The 15,994-nt window shown below is 36.4% G+C and overlaps 1 protein-coding gene across 12 annotated transcripts in view; it reads left to right on the plus strand.

Moving 5' to 3' along the window:
• Positions 1 to 15,994, plus strand: part of ANKRD28 (ankyrin repeat domain 28) — a 189,975-nt gene that overhangs the window by 131,866 nt on the left and 42,115 nt on the right. For all 12 annotated transcript variants that reach the window (XR_007722763.1, XM_050777511.1, XM_050777502.1 and 9 more), the window contains 6 exons: positions 1,015 to 1,157; positions 4,398 to 4,610; positions 11,214 to 11,292; positions 12,240 to 12,354; positions 13,659 to 13,741; positions 14,599 to 14,662. Coding sequence is in view for 11 of the 12 variants with exons in the window: in XM_050777511.1 (XP_050633468.1) it covers positions 1,015 to 1,157; positions 4,398 to 4,610; positions 11,214 to 11,292; positions 12,240 to 12,354; positions 13,659 to 13,741; positions 14,599 to 14,662 (697 nt within the window). In the remaining variant the exon portion in view is untranslated. The remainder of the gene's footprint in view (positions 1 to 1,014; positions 1,158 to 4,397; positions 4,611 to 11,213; positions 11,293 to 12,239; positions 12,355 to 13,658; positions 13,742 to 14,598; positions 14,663 to 15,994) is intronic.

Consider the following 15,994-nt stretch of genomic DNA (forward strand, 5'->3'; position numbering starts at 1 on the left):
TTAAGAAACAAGGTGCAATATTTGCAAAGCCCAATAAAGCAAAGTACATATGATATGGTATGCCAGCATTAGAAATGAAAAGCTTACTGTAGAATTTATGAATGTATTAAAGTAACCTTAGACCAAAAACAAGATCTAGGCAAAAGGAAAATTATAGACTGCAGGGTTATCACCGAATAAAATAATCAAATTAATTACAGTTGTCCCTTGTTATCCTTAGAGAATTAGTTTCAGACTCCTTTGGATACAAAAATCAGAAGATACTCAAGTTCCTTATATAAAATGCCATAGTGTGTACGTATAACCTGTTCTGTAATTCATCTCTAGATTTCTTATAATACCTAATACAATGTGAATAGTTGTTACACTGCATTTTTATTTTTTTTATTATTTTTTTTTTTACTGTTTTTATGTTTTCAAATATTTTCAATCTGCAGTTGGTTGAATCTGCAGATATGGAACCAGTGTATACAGAGGGCCAACATTCTTTTTAATTACTAATTATCTCTGCCAACATTTATCAGAATTATCCTGAATTCTGTTGTTTTTTGGTCTTGTTTCGAGATAAGGCCTCGCTCTGTTGCCCACCCTGGAGTGCAATGGCATGATCACAGCTCACTGCAGCCTTAACCTCCCAGGCCCAAGTAATTCTTCTACCTCAGCCTCCCAAGTAACTGAGACTATAGGTGCATGCCACCATACCTGGCTAATTTTTTTTATTTTTGGTGGAGACAGGGTCTCACTGTGTTGCCTAGGCTGGTCTCAAATTCCTAGACTCAAGTGATCCTCCCACTTCAGCCTCCCAAAGTGCTGAGATTATCGGCATGAGCCATTATGCCCACCCCTGAAGTCTTAAAATTTTCCTTCTATTCTTTCTCAAGTTAACATGATTCATTGATGACTTGTCATGCATCTTCTATTTGCATTTTTTAAATTTGCTTAAAGATATTTGGGATTATATTTAATAGTTTTCATATGCTCATCTCTATTTTTTCTTCAAAAACATATTTTTAGGTCACATTGAAGTAGTGAAATTACTTGTGTCGCATGGAGCTGAAGTGACATGCAAGGATAAAAAGTCTTACACACCTCTTCATGCAGCAGCCTCTAGTGGAATGATCAGCGTAGTCAAGTACCTTCTAGATCTTGGAGTTGATGTAGGTATATTAATTGAACAGTACGAAATTATGGAGCCCTTTTTATACTTACTACAGTATTGATAGAAGTTATTTCAGGTTTAAGAAATTATTTTATACAATGTTTTCATGTTTTAATTGGGTATTTATAGTCCTTTACGTAATACCTAATGCACTGATTTATGATCAAGGCATGTAAATAGTCAAAGCATGTTAAGAGGTAAAATACACTTCAAAGGTGTGTGGTTTATTGCCAATTTTTCTTCTATATCGCATTCCAGGCCCTATAGTTCCATTTCACTTATGGGAACCAGCAGATCAGACACACTTGTATTATTAGATAGCTGGGTTATTGTTAGTCTTCTTTGCCTAGTCTGATATTCTCTTAAAATGATTGTAGCAGTTTACATTACAGAATATTGGCAAGAGCTGGGCAGGAAAACAAGAGGCTTTTTGCCCACCAAGTATAAGTATTCCTTACTATATAATTCCGTTTGGTTAAAAGGGGATGCTGCTTTATTTGGATATATTTGATTGCTGAATTGAGGTAACTTAGAATACCTGTACAGCTTTTCACAAGCCATCCTTTAAACATAAGTACTTTACTCCCTCATTTGTTTATGTATTTATTTATTTATTTGAAACAGGGTCTCTGTCTCCTAGGCTGTAGTATAATGGCACAGTCACAGCTCACTGCAACCTTGAACTCTGGGCTCAAGTGATCCTCCCACCTAAGCCTCCTGAATAGCTAGAACTACAGGCTAATTTTTTTATTTTGTAGAGATGAGGTCTCGCTGTTACCCAGGCTGGTGTCTGACTCTTGACCTCAAGTGACCTTCCCGCCTTGGTCTCCCAAAGTGCTTGGATTACAGGCGTGAGCCACCGCGCCCAGCCCACTCAGCGTATTTATTCTTACTTCAGGTAGAGTTATGACAATGTCCTGATTCTTGAAAACACACATTTTGAAGAACTCATTGATTCTTTAAAACAGCAAATTGGAAGGTGTAGCATAAGGATCTGCTAAAGGCATACAGTTTAGATCAGCTACAAAAAACTAAGAAAAGCAGGTGATAGCCTGGTTGGACAAAGAATACATGACAGAACTGTAGGGCTAGATACGCTCTTAACTTATGGACCATGTGAAACACTTTGCCTGAAACAAGCTAATAAATACTGAAAGTGTGAGGATCACAAGAAGACTTTGCAAAAATCTCAACTCAATTCCTGTATCTCCGTTTCAGCAGAGTGAAATAATACCTTAAAAGATCCTTGACCTGGATAAATGAGGCAACTTTGTTTCTGATTACTGTTTCAAGTCCATTCTGGTGCAATTTTTAAAACTGACTTTATTGACAGTCAGTTACATTTGTAAACTCTGGTGACTATTTGTTCATCAAAATAAGTGGCCAGACTTACAGCCTTTTAGTAACATGTGGCCCCCAGTTGTGTGTTTTTTGGGTTTTTTTGTTTTTGTTTTTAGTTTCCTGGGGGATTACCACAAACTGGAGGGCTAATAGAAATTTAACTTCTCGAAGTTTTAGAGTATAGAAGTTCTAAATCAAGGTGTCAGCAAGGTTGGTTCCTTATGGAGGCTCTGAGGGAGAATCTTTTCCTTGTCTGTGTTCTTGTGAAAAAATCTAGATACTTTGATTAAAATTAAGTGTTCAAACTTTTTTTCTTCCTCTATTACCAGTGATCCCAGAAAAGAAAATGTTAATTAAAGCTGCATTATACCGGGGCCAACTACAAGATTAGGGTCCAGAGTCTCCACACAAGGCCACCCTTTACTTACGACCAGCTATAAGTTCAGAGAGCTTTCAAAACCACTTTCGGGTTTGATAATTCACCAGAAAGTCTCACAAAATTCATTAAAAGCTTTATATTCACAGTTGTGGTTACTACAGGGACAAGATACAAACTGAGATCAGCCAAAGGAAGAGACACATAGGGTAGAGTGCAGGATTATTGTAAAGGCAAAGTTTCCCTTAGCCCCTCCTCACAGAGTCAGGTCCCATTACTCTCCTTCCCTGGCATCAGTGTGTGGCAGTATGAATGAAGTATTTCCAACAAAGAATGCTCACTTGAGCTTCATTTTTGGTTTTTATTGGGGCTCCATTACATGGCTTGATTGGTTGTCCATGTGGTTGATTTCAGTCTCCAAATACATAATACCTGGTGACCCAAAGCTCCTACTCTAAATAGAGACTTTTTTATCAGATATGTCATAGATTACCTCCCTAAAACCAAGGGCAAAGGACAGACCTCTCTGGGAGAGGTCAGATTCTTGACTACACAGTAATCATGTAAAGTATTCCCTTATTTATTAGAAATGGAAAAATAAGGCTGGGCACGGTGGCTCACGCCTATGCCAGCACTTTGGGAGGCCAAGGTGGGTGATCATTTGAGGTCAGGAGTTCAAGACCAGCCTGGCCAACATAATGACACCCGGTCTCTACTAAAATACAAAAATTACCTGGTTGGTAATGGTGCGTGCCTGTAATCCCAGCTACTCAGTAGGCTGAGGCAGGAGAATCGCTTGAGCCTGGGAGGCAGAGGTTTCGGTGAGCTGAGATCGTGCCACTCAACTCCAATCTGGGCGACAGAGTGAGAGACCCTGTCTCAGAAAAAAAAAAGAGAAAAGCAAAACCCTTAATTACATGAATTGTTTCTCATTTTTGAGCATACTCTTTTGACTTGTGATAAAATACCTGTATATGACACTGGAAAATATTAAGAGCCCAAGTTTGTGGCAAAAAATGAATTAAATAAATAGAACATGCGATTCATTGTTTAAAAATCTTGATCTATACTTTATTACTAGGGTTAGCCTTTGTCACTGCAAAATGAAAAAGTTGAAAATATGCATGTTACTGAATATACCTCAGAATCTTCAGTTTGTGTTCATTTTTTATGATTATAATTAATTCTATAGTAAATCCTTTACCTAGAACGCCTTTCAAAATACATTAGTTTACATTTTCCTAAAATGCCTCTTTTGTATTATTCAGTTTTGTCATGAAGTAGACATTGTATATGTGAATTACATTCCCTGAATGTATAAAATCAATGTAATACCAAAATGCTTGTCAAAGGTTTATTATTTTACACCAACTTTAGAATTATAAGCCTCATCTCTGTATTTATCCTGTCTCCGTTTCTCACTTTAGTAATTTGATTGCAACCACAGGTTGCTAAAATAGCTCACAACATTAATAATTAGCAAAACTACTTTAACATTCACATTTTTTATCTTTCTGATAGATGAATGAACCAAATGCCTATGGAAATACACCTCTTCATGTAGCCTGCTATAATGGACAAGATGTTGTAGTGAATGAACTTATAGACTGTGGTGCTATTGTAAATCAAAAGAATGAAAAAGGATTTACTCCTTTGCACTTTGCTGCTGCATCAACACATGGAGCATTGTGTTTAGAGCTTCTAGTTGGCAATGGGGCTGATGTCAATATGAAGGTGAGGAACAAAATCATAATCTATACTTTAAGTATTTCATTTGTCACTGTTAAAACAACATCAGTGGTGAATACCATTCAGCAATAAAAAGGAACTATTGATAAACTCAAGAACATGGCTAAATCTTTAAAATATTATGCTGAGTAAAAGGCTTACTCAAGAGTATATACATTCTTTCCATTTATGTAAGGTTCTAGAACCAATAAAATTCCATTTATATGGGGTTCCAGAATCTATAATTGAAAAAAATCAGAACAATTATTGCCATTGTGAGGAGGGATCAACTGGGAAAGGGGTATGAAGGGACTGTATGTGATGGTGGTAATGTTTTGTATTTTGGCAGGGGTTTATATTGTATAGATTTGTCAAAACTCATAAGGTTCATTTGTATGCTTTCATAGCATATAAATTTTCTTTTAGAAGGAAAATTCTAAACAGATGTTTGACGCTATTAATGTTGTGTTTAGAGGTGACATGTATGATGTCTATATAATTTTAAAAAGCATCAAATAATTGGGTGGATGGAAGGGCAGAAGAATCTACAATAAAAGGCATAGAGTAAAATACTAGTGGCACAATTTAGATGGTATGTATTTGGGTGTTCACTCTACAGGTCTTTTCAAATTTTATACAGTGTTAGGGGGAAAAGAAATATCAGTGTTTTGCACATAAGGAATAGTTGCTTTTTGGTTTTTTTGTTATAATTACTTTCAAGAGTAGGCATTTGGATTTTAGAAATATGTGAAAAATCTGGACTGGCATAGTGGCTCCTCCCTGTAATCCCACCACTTTGGGAGGCTGGGATAGGAGGATCACTTGAGCCTAGGAGTTCAGGACTAGCGTGGACAGCATAACCTGGCTCCACAAAAAAATAGAAAATGAGCCAGGCATGGTGGCTCATGCTTGTAGTCTCAGCTACTTGGGAGGTTGAAGTGGGAGGATCTCTTGAGCCTTGGAGGTCAAGTCTACAGTGAGCTGAGATCATGCTACTGCCCTCCAGCCTGGATTACAGAGTGAGACTCTGTTTCAAAAAATAAATAAAGGAATGAATGAAAATTTTGGCCGGATACAGTCTGGTTCACGCTTGTAATCCCAGTGTTTTAGGAGGCCAAGGCGAGAAGATCACTTGAGCAAGGCCAGCCTGGGCAACATAGCAAGACCTCCATCTCTACCAAAAAAAAATTAAAAATTATCCCGTAGTCCTAGGTTCTCAGGAGGCTGAGGCTGGAGGATCTCTTGAGCCCAGAAGTTCAAAGTTACAGTGAGCTGTGATCACACCACTGTACTCTAGCCTGGGCAACAGGTGAGATCTTGCCTCAAATAAATGAAAATTCTAGAGCCACAATAAATATGCTTTCACTGTATAATTTTATAAGAGAGCACATGCAATCCAGATTTTGAGCATTGCTATTTTATAATATATAATCATCTTACTTAGATTTTCTAGAATTCTTTAGTTGTTTCTGTATTAATTTTATCAATTCATCCTTTGAGCACTTGCCAAACTGTATCTGGTGGTACGAAGAAAACCAGACACAAAATTGAACCATTTAGGATTAGTAAAAATACTTCTCAGAGCATTTTAATTACATCAGATTTTCAGAGCGTTTTATATGATTTTCAGAGCATTTTAATTACATCAGATTTTCTTACCTAACTTCAGTGAAGCCTTTAATGATGCCACGGGTCAATTCTGACAGCTGTAACAGCAACAAATCCATCTGTAATTAGGTCATTGCTTTAAATTGCCCTCTCTCAACTACAGGACAAAATGTATACATACTACACCCAAGGAAGAAAAGGCATGAGATGTCATAAAGTGCCCCAGTATGATTAGAGCGAAACCATCTTTTTAAAAGTTTTTAGGTCTCGGTTGAATCACCTAGTAACATTTTTTATAGTTTAGGTAATTACTAGAAAGTTTATTTATTACAAGTTTGAACTGCTTATTTTAATTTGAAGAATTCCAGCACTTTGGATAATTAGGGCCCAGAAAAATATCTAAACCCTTGTGAGGAGAAAAATTAGTTTTTTCCTCAAAGGGCCAGTAATGTTTCTTTAATGAAAGGCTATTTCAAAAATAAAAAATTTGGAATTATGTTAACATTTTCTTTTTCTTTTTTTTTTTTTGAGACGGAGTCTCGCTCTGTCGCCCAGGCTGGAGTGCAGTGGCTGGATGGATCTCAGCTCACTGCAAGCTCCGCCTCCCAGGTTCACGCCATTCTCCTGCCTCAGCCTCCTGAGTAGTTGGGACTACAGGCGCCCACCACCTCGCCCGGCTAGTTTTTTGTATTTTTTTAGTAGAGACGGGGTTTCACCATGTTAGCCAGGATGGTCTCGATCTTCTGACCTCATGATCCGCCCGTCTCAGCCTCCCAAAGTGCTGGGATTACAGGCTTGAGCCACCGCGCCCGGCCTATGTTAACATTTTCAAAAGCAAACGTCACAACCAAGTTTTCTCAGTCTCTGTGAGACCTGTTTATGATAGTGAATGTAGGTAAAATCATCTTTGTATGTTAGTATTATGGAAATTATGGAACTTTACCGGTGTCATCAGCTACTATGCATATTTTGGTTCACATGATGCTGTCTTTAAAGGGTAGAGATTGGTCTTTATGCACTGCCATTTTGGCATGAATATTTATTAGAATTTGATGATAATGAATCACTTGATTCTGTTAGTGTCTACATAGGTGACTATAGTACCTGTGATTGTTTTTAAGTCTGTATTTTCTTTTGAAATGTAGAATTGAGAATCAGTCCTGTAACAGGCCCACTTAGAGTAAAATGCTGAAACCAGTGGTCCTATTTGAAGTTACCTCCTTAATAATTTAGAAAACTCAGTGGTGAATTTCATATATGACAAGTGAATTTTTTAACAAAGGGATTAAGATATATTTAAGTAGATTGGAAGGCAACAACAGCCTGTGATGTTGGTTTCAAAACAGATGTCACAAAAGTTGTCTTAACTTCACCTAAGGGTGTATGACATCTCATTTATATGCAATTGTCCAATTGTTTTATTGCCACAATCTGTTGAAACACGTTTCCAATGTTGATTTCTCAGGTCCCTTCCCGCTTTTACACACAATGTGTTGGTAGCTGTGAGTTTTCAACCAGCAAGAATATATTTCATTCCTGACACCTGTATTTTTTATATTTGTAAAATCAGTGTTACTAAGTTATTGATTGACTGTGGGGACACTTGACACTTGCCCTTTATTATAAAAATTTGATTTGCTAACCCTCATATTCTTAACCACATTCTCTTTTTTTTCCTGCTTAATCTTTTCCTCCCACTACATTCTCTATTTTGTTGTTTCTGACTTTGATCCAGTTATAGATGACTAGAAATTGGAATGTGACTTTAAGTTTGTAGTAACTCAGTTTCTAAGGTTTTAAATTCATTTTCCTACAAAGTAGTAGAGGTAAAATGAATCAGGTTTATAAAGCAGCATAGGTGTGTTTTTTAGAACTGCTTGACATGAGCCTTACTGCACTGATTGTTTTATTTATATGCACATGTTTTCCCACCCACATTGTTGTTCTTTAAGAATAGATTTTGGTCAGCTGAGCAAAATGCACCAAATGCTTGTTTTGAAGTTTAAACCTAAAAACATACTGTGAAATGTTTGGCTTGTAGTTACTGTTTTTGGATGCCTGTGAGATTAATCATTAGGATTTTTGTAGATCTAATTTTTGTTTTTTGTTATTTTTCTTTCTTTCTGTCTTTCTTTTTCTTAATACTCCTAGCTTTCTGCTAAAATGATTTGAGGTGATTAAAAAAAAGAAAACACTACGATGTTTCTCCAATTCAGAGAGAAATAACTGTGCCTTCTCCCCTCCTAACATGTCTTATGGCAAACTTTTTAGTTGGTAATCCAAATCTTTTTCCTTTGTATACTTAGAATAGGTTTTATGAACAGAATGTAGAAAGTAAAAATGTTGATCCAGTGTCACCTATAGGCTTATAATAAAGGATTCTAACCAGGCCCAATTATGTGTGCCTTTAGTCCCAGCTACCCTCAGAAGGCTGAGGTGAGGGAATCGCTTGAGCCAGGTGTTCAAGTCTAGTCTGGGCAATATAGCAAGCCTTGTCTCTAAAACAAAAAAATAAATAAAGGACTCATCACTTACTAGCTATGAGACCTAGTAAAATCACTTAACCCTGGGGCCTGTATTTCCTCATCTGTAAAACAAGATTAATGGTATCAATCTCATAGGGTTGTGAGGATTAAATGACATATATGAAGTGGATTTGGTTTTGATTTTTTAGGAGGAAGGGAGGTGGGGAGACAATCTCACTCTTGACCAGCCTAGAGTGCAGTGGCACCGTCAGAGCTCATTGCAGCGTCAAACTCCCGAGTTCAAGCAGTCCTCCCGCTTTGGCCTCCCCAAGTGCTGGAATTATAGATATGAGCCACCGTACCTGACCATGTGAAGTGTCTTAAAACTGTGCCTGAAACGTGCTATATATATAAATGTTAATTATAATTTTATCTTCCAGATTTCATCATTTTGTTAATCAAATTTTTATTACAAGTTTTTGTTTTGTTTTGAGTTGTGGGGGTTTCTGTTTTGTTTTGTTTTCCCCTTATTTTTGTTATCCTTCTAATCAATGGAATCTGTGTTTTTTCTTATGTCTGTAAAAATTGGCTATAGCTGGCCAGGCATGGTGGCTCACACCTGTAAACCCAGCACTTTGGGAAGCCAAAGCCAGAGAATCACATGAGCCCAAGAGTTCAAAACCAGCCGGGGCAACTTAGACACCATCTCTACAAAAAATAAATTAGTCAGGTGTAATGTTACGTGCCAGTAGTCCCAGCTACTCCAGAGACTGTTGCTAGAAGATCACTTGAACCCTAGAGTTCGAGGTTGCAGTGAACTATGATTACACAACTGCATTCTAGCCTGGCTGACAGACCAAGACCCCCATCTCTTTAAGGAAAAAAAAAAAAAAGGCCAGGCGCGGTGGCTCACGCCTGTAATCCCAGCGCTTTGGGAGGCCAAGGCAGGTGGATTACTTGAGATCTTGAGTTCAAGACAAGCCTGCCCAACATGGTGAAACCCCATCTCTACTAAAATACAGAAATAAGCTGGGCATGGTGGCACACGCCTGTGATCCCAGCTACTCGGGAGGCTGAGGCAGGAGAATCACTTGAACCCAGGAGGCAGAGTTTGCAGTGAGCTGACATCCCACTGCACTCCAGCCTGGGCAACAGAGCAAGTCTCAAAAAAAAAAAAAAGAAAAAGAAAAAAAGGGCTGTAGCTAAAATATTAACAATAAAAATTAGGATATATCCTATCTGGAACATTTTGGAAAGACAGAATCCTTTTTGCCAAGATGCTTTTTTGCCCCCCCTTTTTTTTTTTCTGGTTGAACGAATAACAACTAGTACATTAAAAAATAATGATAAAACAAATATATCCTGAGAAGCACTGATGTGCTTCTGAGTGTTTTACAAAGATTATTGTATTTACTCTGTACAGTAGACCAATGAGATGTAGATGGTATTATCCTCATTTTCAGTTGAGGAAGTGAAGGCACAAAGAAGTTAGGCAACTTGTCCAAAATCTTGCTTGTGGTAAGTAGGAGATCTGGGATTCACGCTTAGGTTATTCTGACTCCAGAACCTGTGCATGCATGCATCCTCTCTCCTCTTTTCCTTCCTTTCTCATACTGCCTCCAAAAGATTAGAACTTCTCTAAAATTGCTTGCCAATCGGATGGCTTGTTTACTTGAAAAATTCATATTATGGAATCAAACACTTAAGTAGATACTTAGGATGTTCTAATTATTATTATAATGACATGAGGATTTTTAAAGAATATCTGCATTGTACTGTGTTAGCATAAACTTAGGATACTTGTGACATTTCCATTTTAGTACCTACACAGAAGGCATACTGAATGTTGCTGTGAGTTTAGGAAGCTACTAAGTAGTTTTTCTTTTGCATTGGTAACATGTACGTTTTGGTTAACTAAAATATTTTAGAAAAGAAAAGACACCACCTAATCAGAAGAAAAGATAACCTAACTCAGGGATTGTTTTTCTTCATATTTGGAACTCCTTTAGAACTTCTACATGAAATATATATGTGTGCAGTCAGTCTGAGTTATTATTTTAAGTGATTTGAGAAAATATCTAGTACATATAACTATAAACAAATATATGAAGTTTTTTAATTATAGTGGCTGAAATTATTTGTATTTATTTTTTTTAATGTATCCACACAAAATTCACAAAGTTAATTCTGATACTCACTTTTACTTGGTCAAGGAGGGATTCAGAATTTCTTAGAATGGAAATGTTGGAGCAATGTGAAATATTGAATCTGAAACTTGGGAGACACATCCTTACTGTCCCACTCCCAATTTTTATAAGCTGTAAGCATGGAATTTTTGTATATTTGTGTTTTATGATACACATGCTAAAAAAATTAATTCCTAATTTTAAACAGCTGTTTTACCTCCATAGGCCTCAGTTAAACTTAATTCTTGTATAATAGTTATAAAATAAAGATGCAAGAGAGTATTCAAAGTAAAACTAAGGATTACATATTATGGATATAGTAGAGTGAGTAATTTTTTTTTTTCCCCCAGAGTAAAGATGGGAAAACCCCACTACACATGACTGCTCTCCACGGTAGATTCTCCCGATCACAAACCATTATCCAGAGTGGTAAAAAGTATTTCTGGTTTTTGTTTTGTTTTGTTTTTTGTTTTTTGTTTTTTTTCTTAAATGTAGTAAAAACATCCACCAAATGAATGGTATTGAGAAATTGTCATCACAGTTTGTGTATTTTTAATATATGATTTCAGAGCTCATGAAAATAAAATATTAAAGAGTATAAAATACCATGTAGCTGTATCTTTCGTACTTTTGGTTTTTTGTTTTGGTTCCCTGAATTATTTTATTTCTTCAGCAGTTAGTATTAGCTTTTTTCAGTATTGCTAAATAGAAAATTACTTTCTACCGTAATTTGTATTATATATTAATGTGTGTACTCTGTATATACATTATACATTTATCATTTTCCCCTGTTCAGTATCTGTGACTGTTTTCAGGATTTTAATTTCCTGAGGTTGTATTCTTTTGTGTTTAAATTAATATCAGGCAAGCTAAACTTTTAAATCAAAAGAACTTTTAGTTATATTACTTTAAATCAGTGTTTTCCAAGGCATATTCCAAGAAACTTATCCTCAAGATAGTAGGTGCTATGGTTTTGCAGGGGAAAAGTTGAAATAGGTTCATGATCCAATACTTTTTGAAGCATTGCATGTAGTCTTGATGACAAAGAGTATGCACATTAAAGCTCTGAAGTATTGCTCTAAAGAAACGTGTTTAATTTTGTTTTAATACAGCAGTTTCCAGACTTACTGGACCTTAGAACCCTCTTGTCAATTTAAAAATCTACTGAAATCTTATGCTTAATTCACACAATTGCTTTAAGTATAAAAGCTCTAAATCCATTCCCTGGCCCGATAAATGAGCTATGAATGAAATCTATTTAAAATTGCTATGTCTATTAGTTTGTATGTGAACAGCATTTTTTATTACTTTTCATGTAGTAGATTTGATTTGATCTTTATATGGTCCAGTATCTGACAGTAAGTCCTGTATTGCAGGAGCTGTAATCGACTGTGAGGATAAGAATGGAAATACTCCTCTGCACATAGCTGCACGGTATGGCCATGAGCTGCTGATCAACACTCTTATTACAAGTGGTGCTGACACGGCAAAGTAAGTACTTACTGAGGTGTTGATAACTGACACAGGCAAGCATAAAGGGAAGTGAACTGCAGTTTTCTGGATATTTTAGGTGGAAATGTGGATTTTATCCTCAATATTATATTAATTTCTTGAACTTTCTTTTGTATTGACAAAGTGGTAGGTTAAAATGTTTAAATACAATTTTATTTGGTAAGCCAGTGTATTTTTATGTATCTTACTCCAGTTCTTTCTCACTTTGAGTAATAATGCAGTTTTGATCAGAGCTGTTAATTTTTGTGATCTCTTTATTTTTAAGCTAGACGTACTTAAAAGTCCCGGAAAGCTGTATGTGCCAAATGCTTTTTTTTCATCCAAATACTATCTGTGGATAATAGTTTTCAGGCTGTGCTGTGCCAAGTTCAGGGATTCCTTGGAATCCTACAAAGGATTTCTTACCTCCACCCCCATTTTGGTCAGAACAGTTTACTTGTATTTATTTTATATATTAAAGTACCCATTGTAATAATTTGTTTGAAAGATGAGTCCTCCTGTTAATGCTCTGCAAGAAACACCATACTTAAATTTATGTTTATCATTCTTTGTATCACATTTACATGTGTTCATTAACAAATTGTAAATCTTTTTTACTTTCTGTAATGGTGTGGTACTGCACCTATCTGTTTTGTAACTTTTTCCAAAAAAATTACGTGAGCTTGTTGATTTAGCCATCTAAATACAAATTAGGGCCTTTTTCCACATCTGTACGAGTTGCTCTAGTTCATTTTTTTAATAGAATTATCAGATAAAGATTTCACAGTATATTCATTCTCTTTATTTGTAGATACAAGTTGCTTACAGTTTTTCACTATTACAGAATTACTGCAATAAATATTCTTGAACATATTGCATTATGGAAATGTTTCAATGGTGGGGTGACAGGGTAGTGAATTTTACTCTCTAAGCAAATGTCTAGATACATTTTTGGTTGTCACAATTTGGGGAGGAAGGTGTTAGTGTTAATGACATCCATTGGGTAGAGCCCAGGGATGCTGCTGAACAGCCTATAAGCCTGCATGCACAGAATGACTTCTCACGTTTCCGCAGCAAAGTCCATAATGACAGTAGTGCTGAAGGTGGAAAACCCGACTTTTGGAGAGAAATAGCTGGGTAATAAGTTATGCCTACCGTCAACCTTTAGCCAAATTACTCTCCATAGTGTTAGACATTTTGACTCTTAGTTACCTTTCACTTAAGTGGTCTTTTCGTAATGTATTTAACTGTTTGTATTTTTCTTGTATTAAAATGAAGATACTGTCCTGTTCTATTAACTTTAGGCGTGGCATACATGGAATGTTCCCCCTCCATTTGGCAGCCTTAAGCGGCTTTTCAGATTGCTGCAGAAAACTTCTTTCTTCAGGTAAGGGCAACCTTTGCAGACTTTTGTATGTCTCCTCAAACCCCTCAAAATTCTAAGACGGTCTCTTTATCCTTCTTTTTAAAAATTACATGCAGATGAGTCCAGTATGGATAATTTAATAACCCCTTTTAGAAGATGTTGGGTTCAGGCCTGGCATGGTGGCTCATGCCTGTAATCCCAGCACTTTGGGAGGCCGAGGCAGGTAGATCACTTGAGGTCAGGAGTTCAAGACCAGCCTGGCCAACATGGTGAAAGCCCATCTCTACTAAAAAAAAAAAATACGAAAATTAGCTGGGCATAGTGGCGAGCACCTGTAATCCCAGATACTTGGGAGGCTGAGGCAGGAGTCGCTTGAACCCAGGAGGCAGAGGTTGCAGTAAGCCAAGATTGCGCCACTGCACACCAGCCTACGAGACAGAGTGAGACTCTGTCTCAAAAAAAATACAAAAAAACCTCTTCATCCCCTGTTAAAGAAAGACCATTAGCAGTTAATCTCCATTTCTTTTTTCCCTCAGCCCTAGGCAACCACTAATCTACTTTCCATCTCTATAAAATTTGCCTGTTCTGAACAGTTCCTATAAATTGACTCACCTGACATGTGATCTGTGACTGGCTTGTTTCACTTAATATAATGTTCTCAAGGGTTATTCATGTATCAGTATCAGTACTTTATTTCTTTTTATTGCTAAATAATACTCCATTGTATCCTATTGCTTTTAAACAGGCACCCTAGCACTTCAGAACCCATAGTTTTGTTTGGGATTGGAGGGGAGGATGTGATTCTTGACATTTCATGACATAATTCTTTAGTGTAAAATAATATGTCTGTTATAAATAAGATGTATTCATTCTTGTAGGATTTGATATAGATACCCCAGATGATTTTGGCAGGACTTGTCTACATGCAGCTGCAGCTGGAGGGTATGTTAATAGTATTTTTATTTCTTTAAGAAAAAGATAGCTGATCTTGGCAGGTTTTCTCTTATCTTTGGTTCCTCTTGTATTAATTCTGGGCTACCAGAAAATAGAAAACAAAACAGGAGTTGTTTGTGAAAAAAGGTCCAGGGTAGCAGAATACTTTTTTTCATCTTATTCCAGCCAAGTTGTAGGTTATGAGTGAGAGAGAGAATAAACCTACAAAAGGAAATACTGCCTTCTATAAAAGAACATAATTCCTGGATAAGTGAAAAAATCTAATAAAATTGTTTCTTTAAAAAGTATATTCTCAAATGAGAACATCAAAATACTGGGAATATTCTGAATAAACAAGTACTCTTTAAGTAGATTTGTTTTAAATTTTGTTTTTTGTTTTTTTTTTTTTCCGGAAAAAAATGTTCATTTTGTGCTGTGTCTTACCTCTACTAGGAAGAGGAAAGTTTGAGATTGGAAGATTTTGGACTAAGTTTTTAAATAGTACCACCAGGGAAAATTAGGCAGTTGGTTCAAATGAGCAACAAACTTCAGCTAAAACTCATGGTCGCTGGAACATTCTTCTTATCTAATGCTTCTGATAATTTAGATCTGTGATAAGCCATTTAATTCATGATTTCTCAAAAGGACATTTTGCAAAAACTTTATTTTCAGTGATAATTCCTTAAAATTTTTCAGTGATTTCAGAGGACAAGTACGTTGAACCGAAAGTACACCAGCGCAGTCTTAAGTTGTAGAGATGGATTGTGAGCATGTGACTGGTTTCCTTGTTCTTCCAAGGTCACCAGAGAACCTTCCAGTTAAAACCTATCTTCCTTGTAACTTGCCTGGAGAGAGAGGGACAACAGACTTCAGTGTCTGATTGCTTGGCAGTTACAGTTTTCATTGTAACATAGTAATTTGATGTTGAGGTTTATACAATTAAATTATAGAAATACTTAAGTTATATCTTTTCCTCCAATATTAACTAAAGATATATATAGGTAAGCAGTCATAGTATAGGAAAAGATCAGGGAAAGCCTACCGGACTCATGCAGTGGCTCACAGCTGTAAGCTTAACTACTCAGGAGGCTGAGGCTTGGAGGATCGCTTATGTCCAGGAGTTGAAGGCTGCTGTTAGCTATGATTGCACCTCTGGACTCTAGCCTGAACTATAGAGTGAGGCTCTGTCTCAAGGGAAAAAAAAAAAAAAAAAGCCTATAAGCATATTGTTTCCTAAAGCCTCCTCAGAGTCTCTTTTGCAAATGTGATCTTCCTTTTAAACAGTGACAACATGAATCATGTGTTATTTCCTCAGTGTGCCAGTATGTAAGTATATAGCTT

Source organism: Macaca thibetana, chromosome 2 (assembly GCF_024542745.1).
Source record: "Macaca thibetana thibetana isolate TM-01 chromosome 2, ASM2454274v1, whole genome shotgun sequence".
Classification (NCBI taxonomy): domain Eukaryota; kingdom Metazoa; phylum Chordata; class Mammalia; order Primates; family Cercopithecidae; genus Macaca; species Macaca thibetana.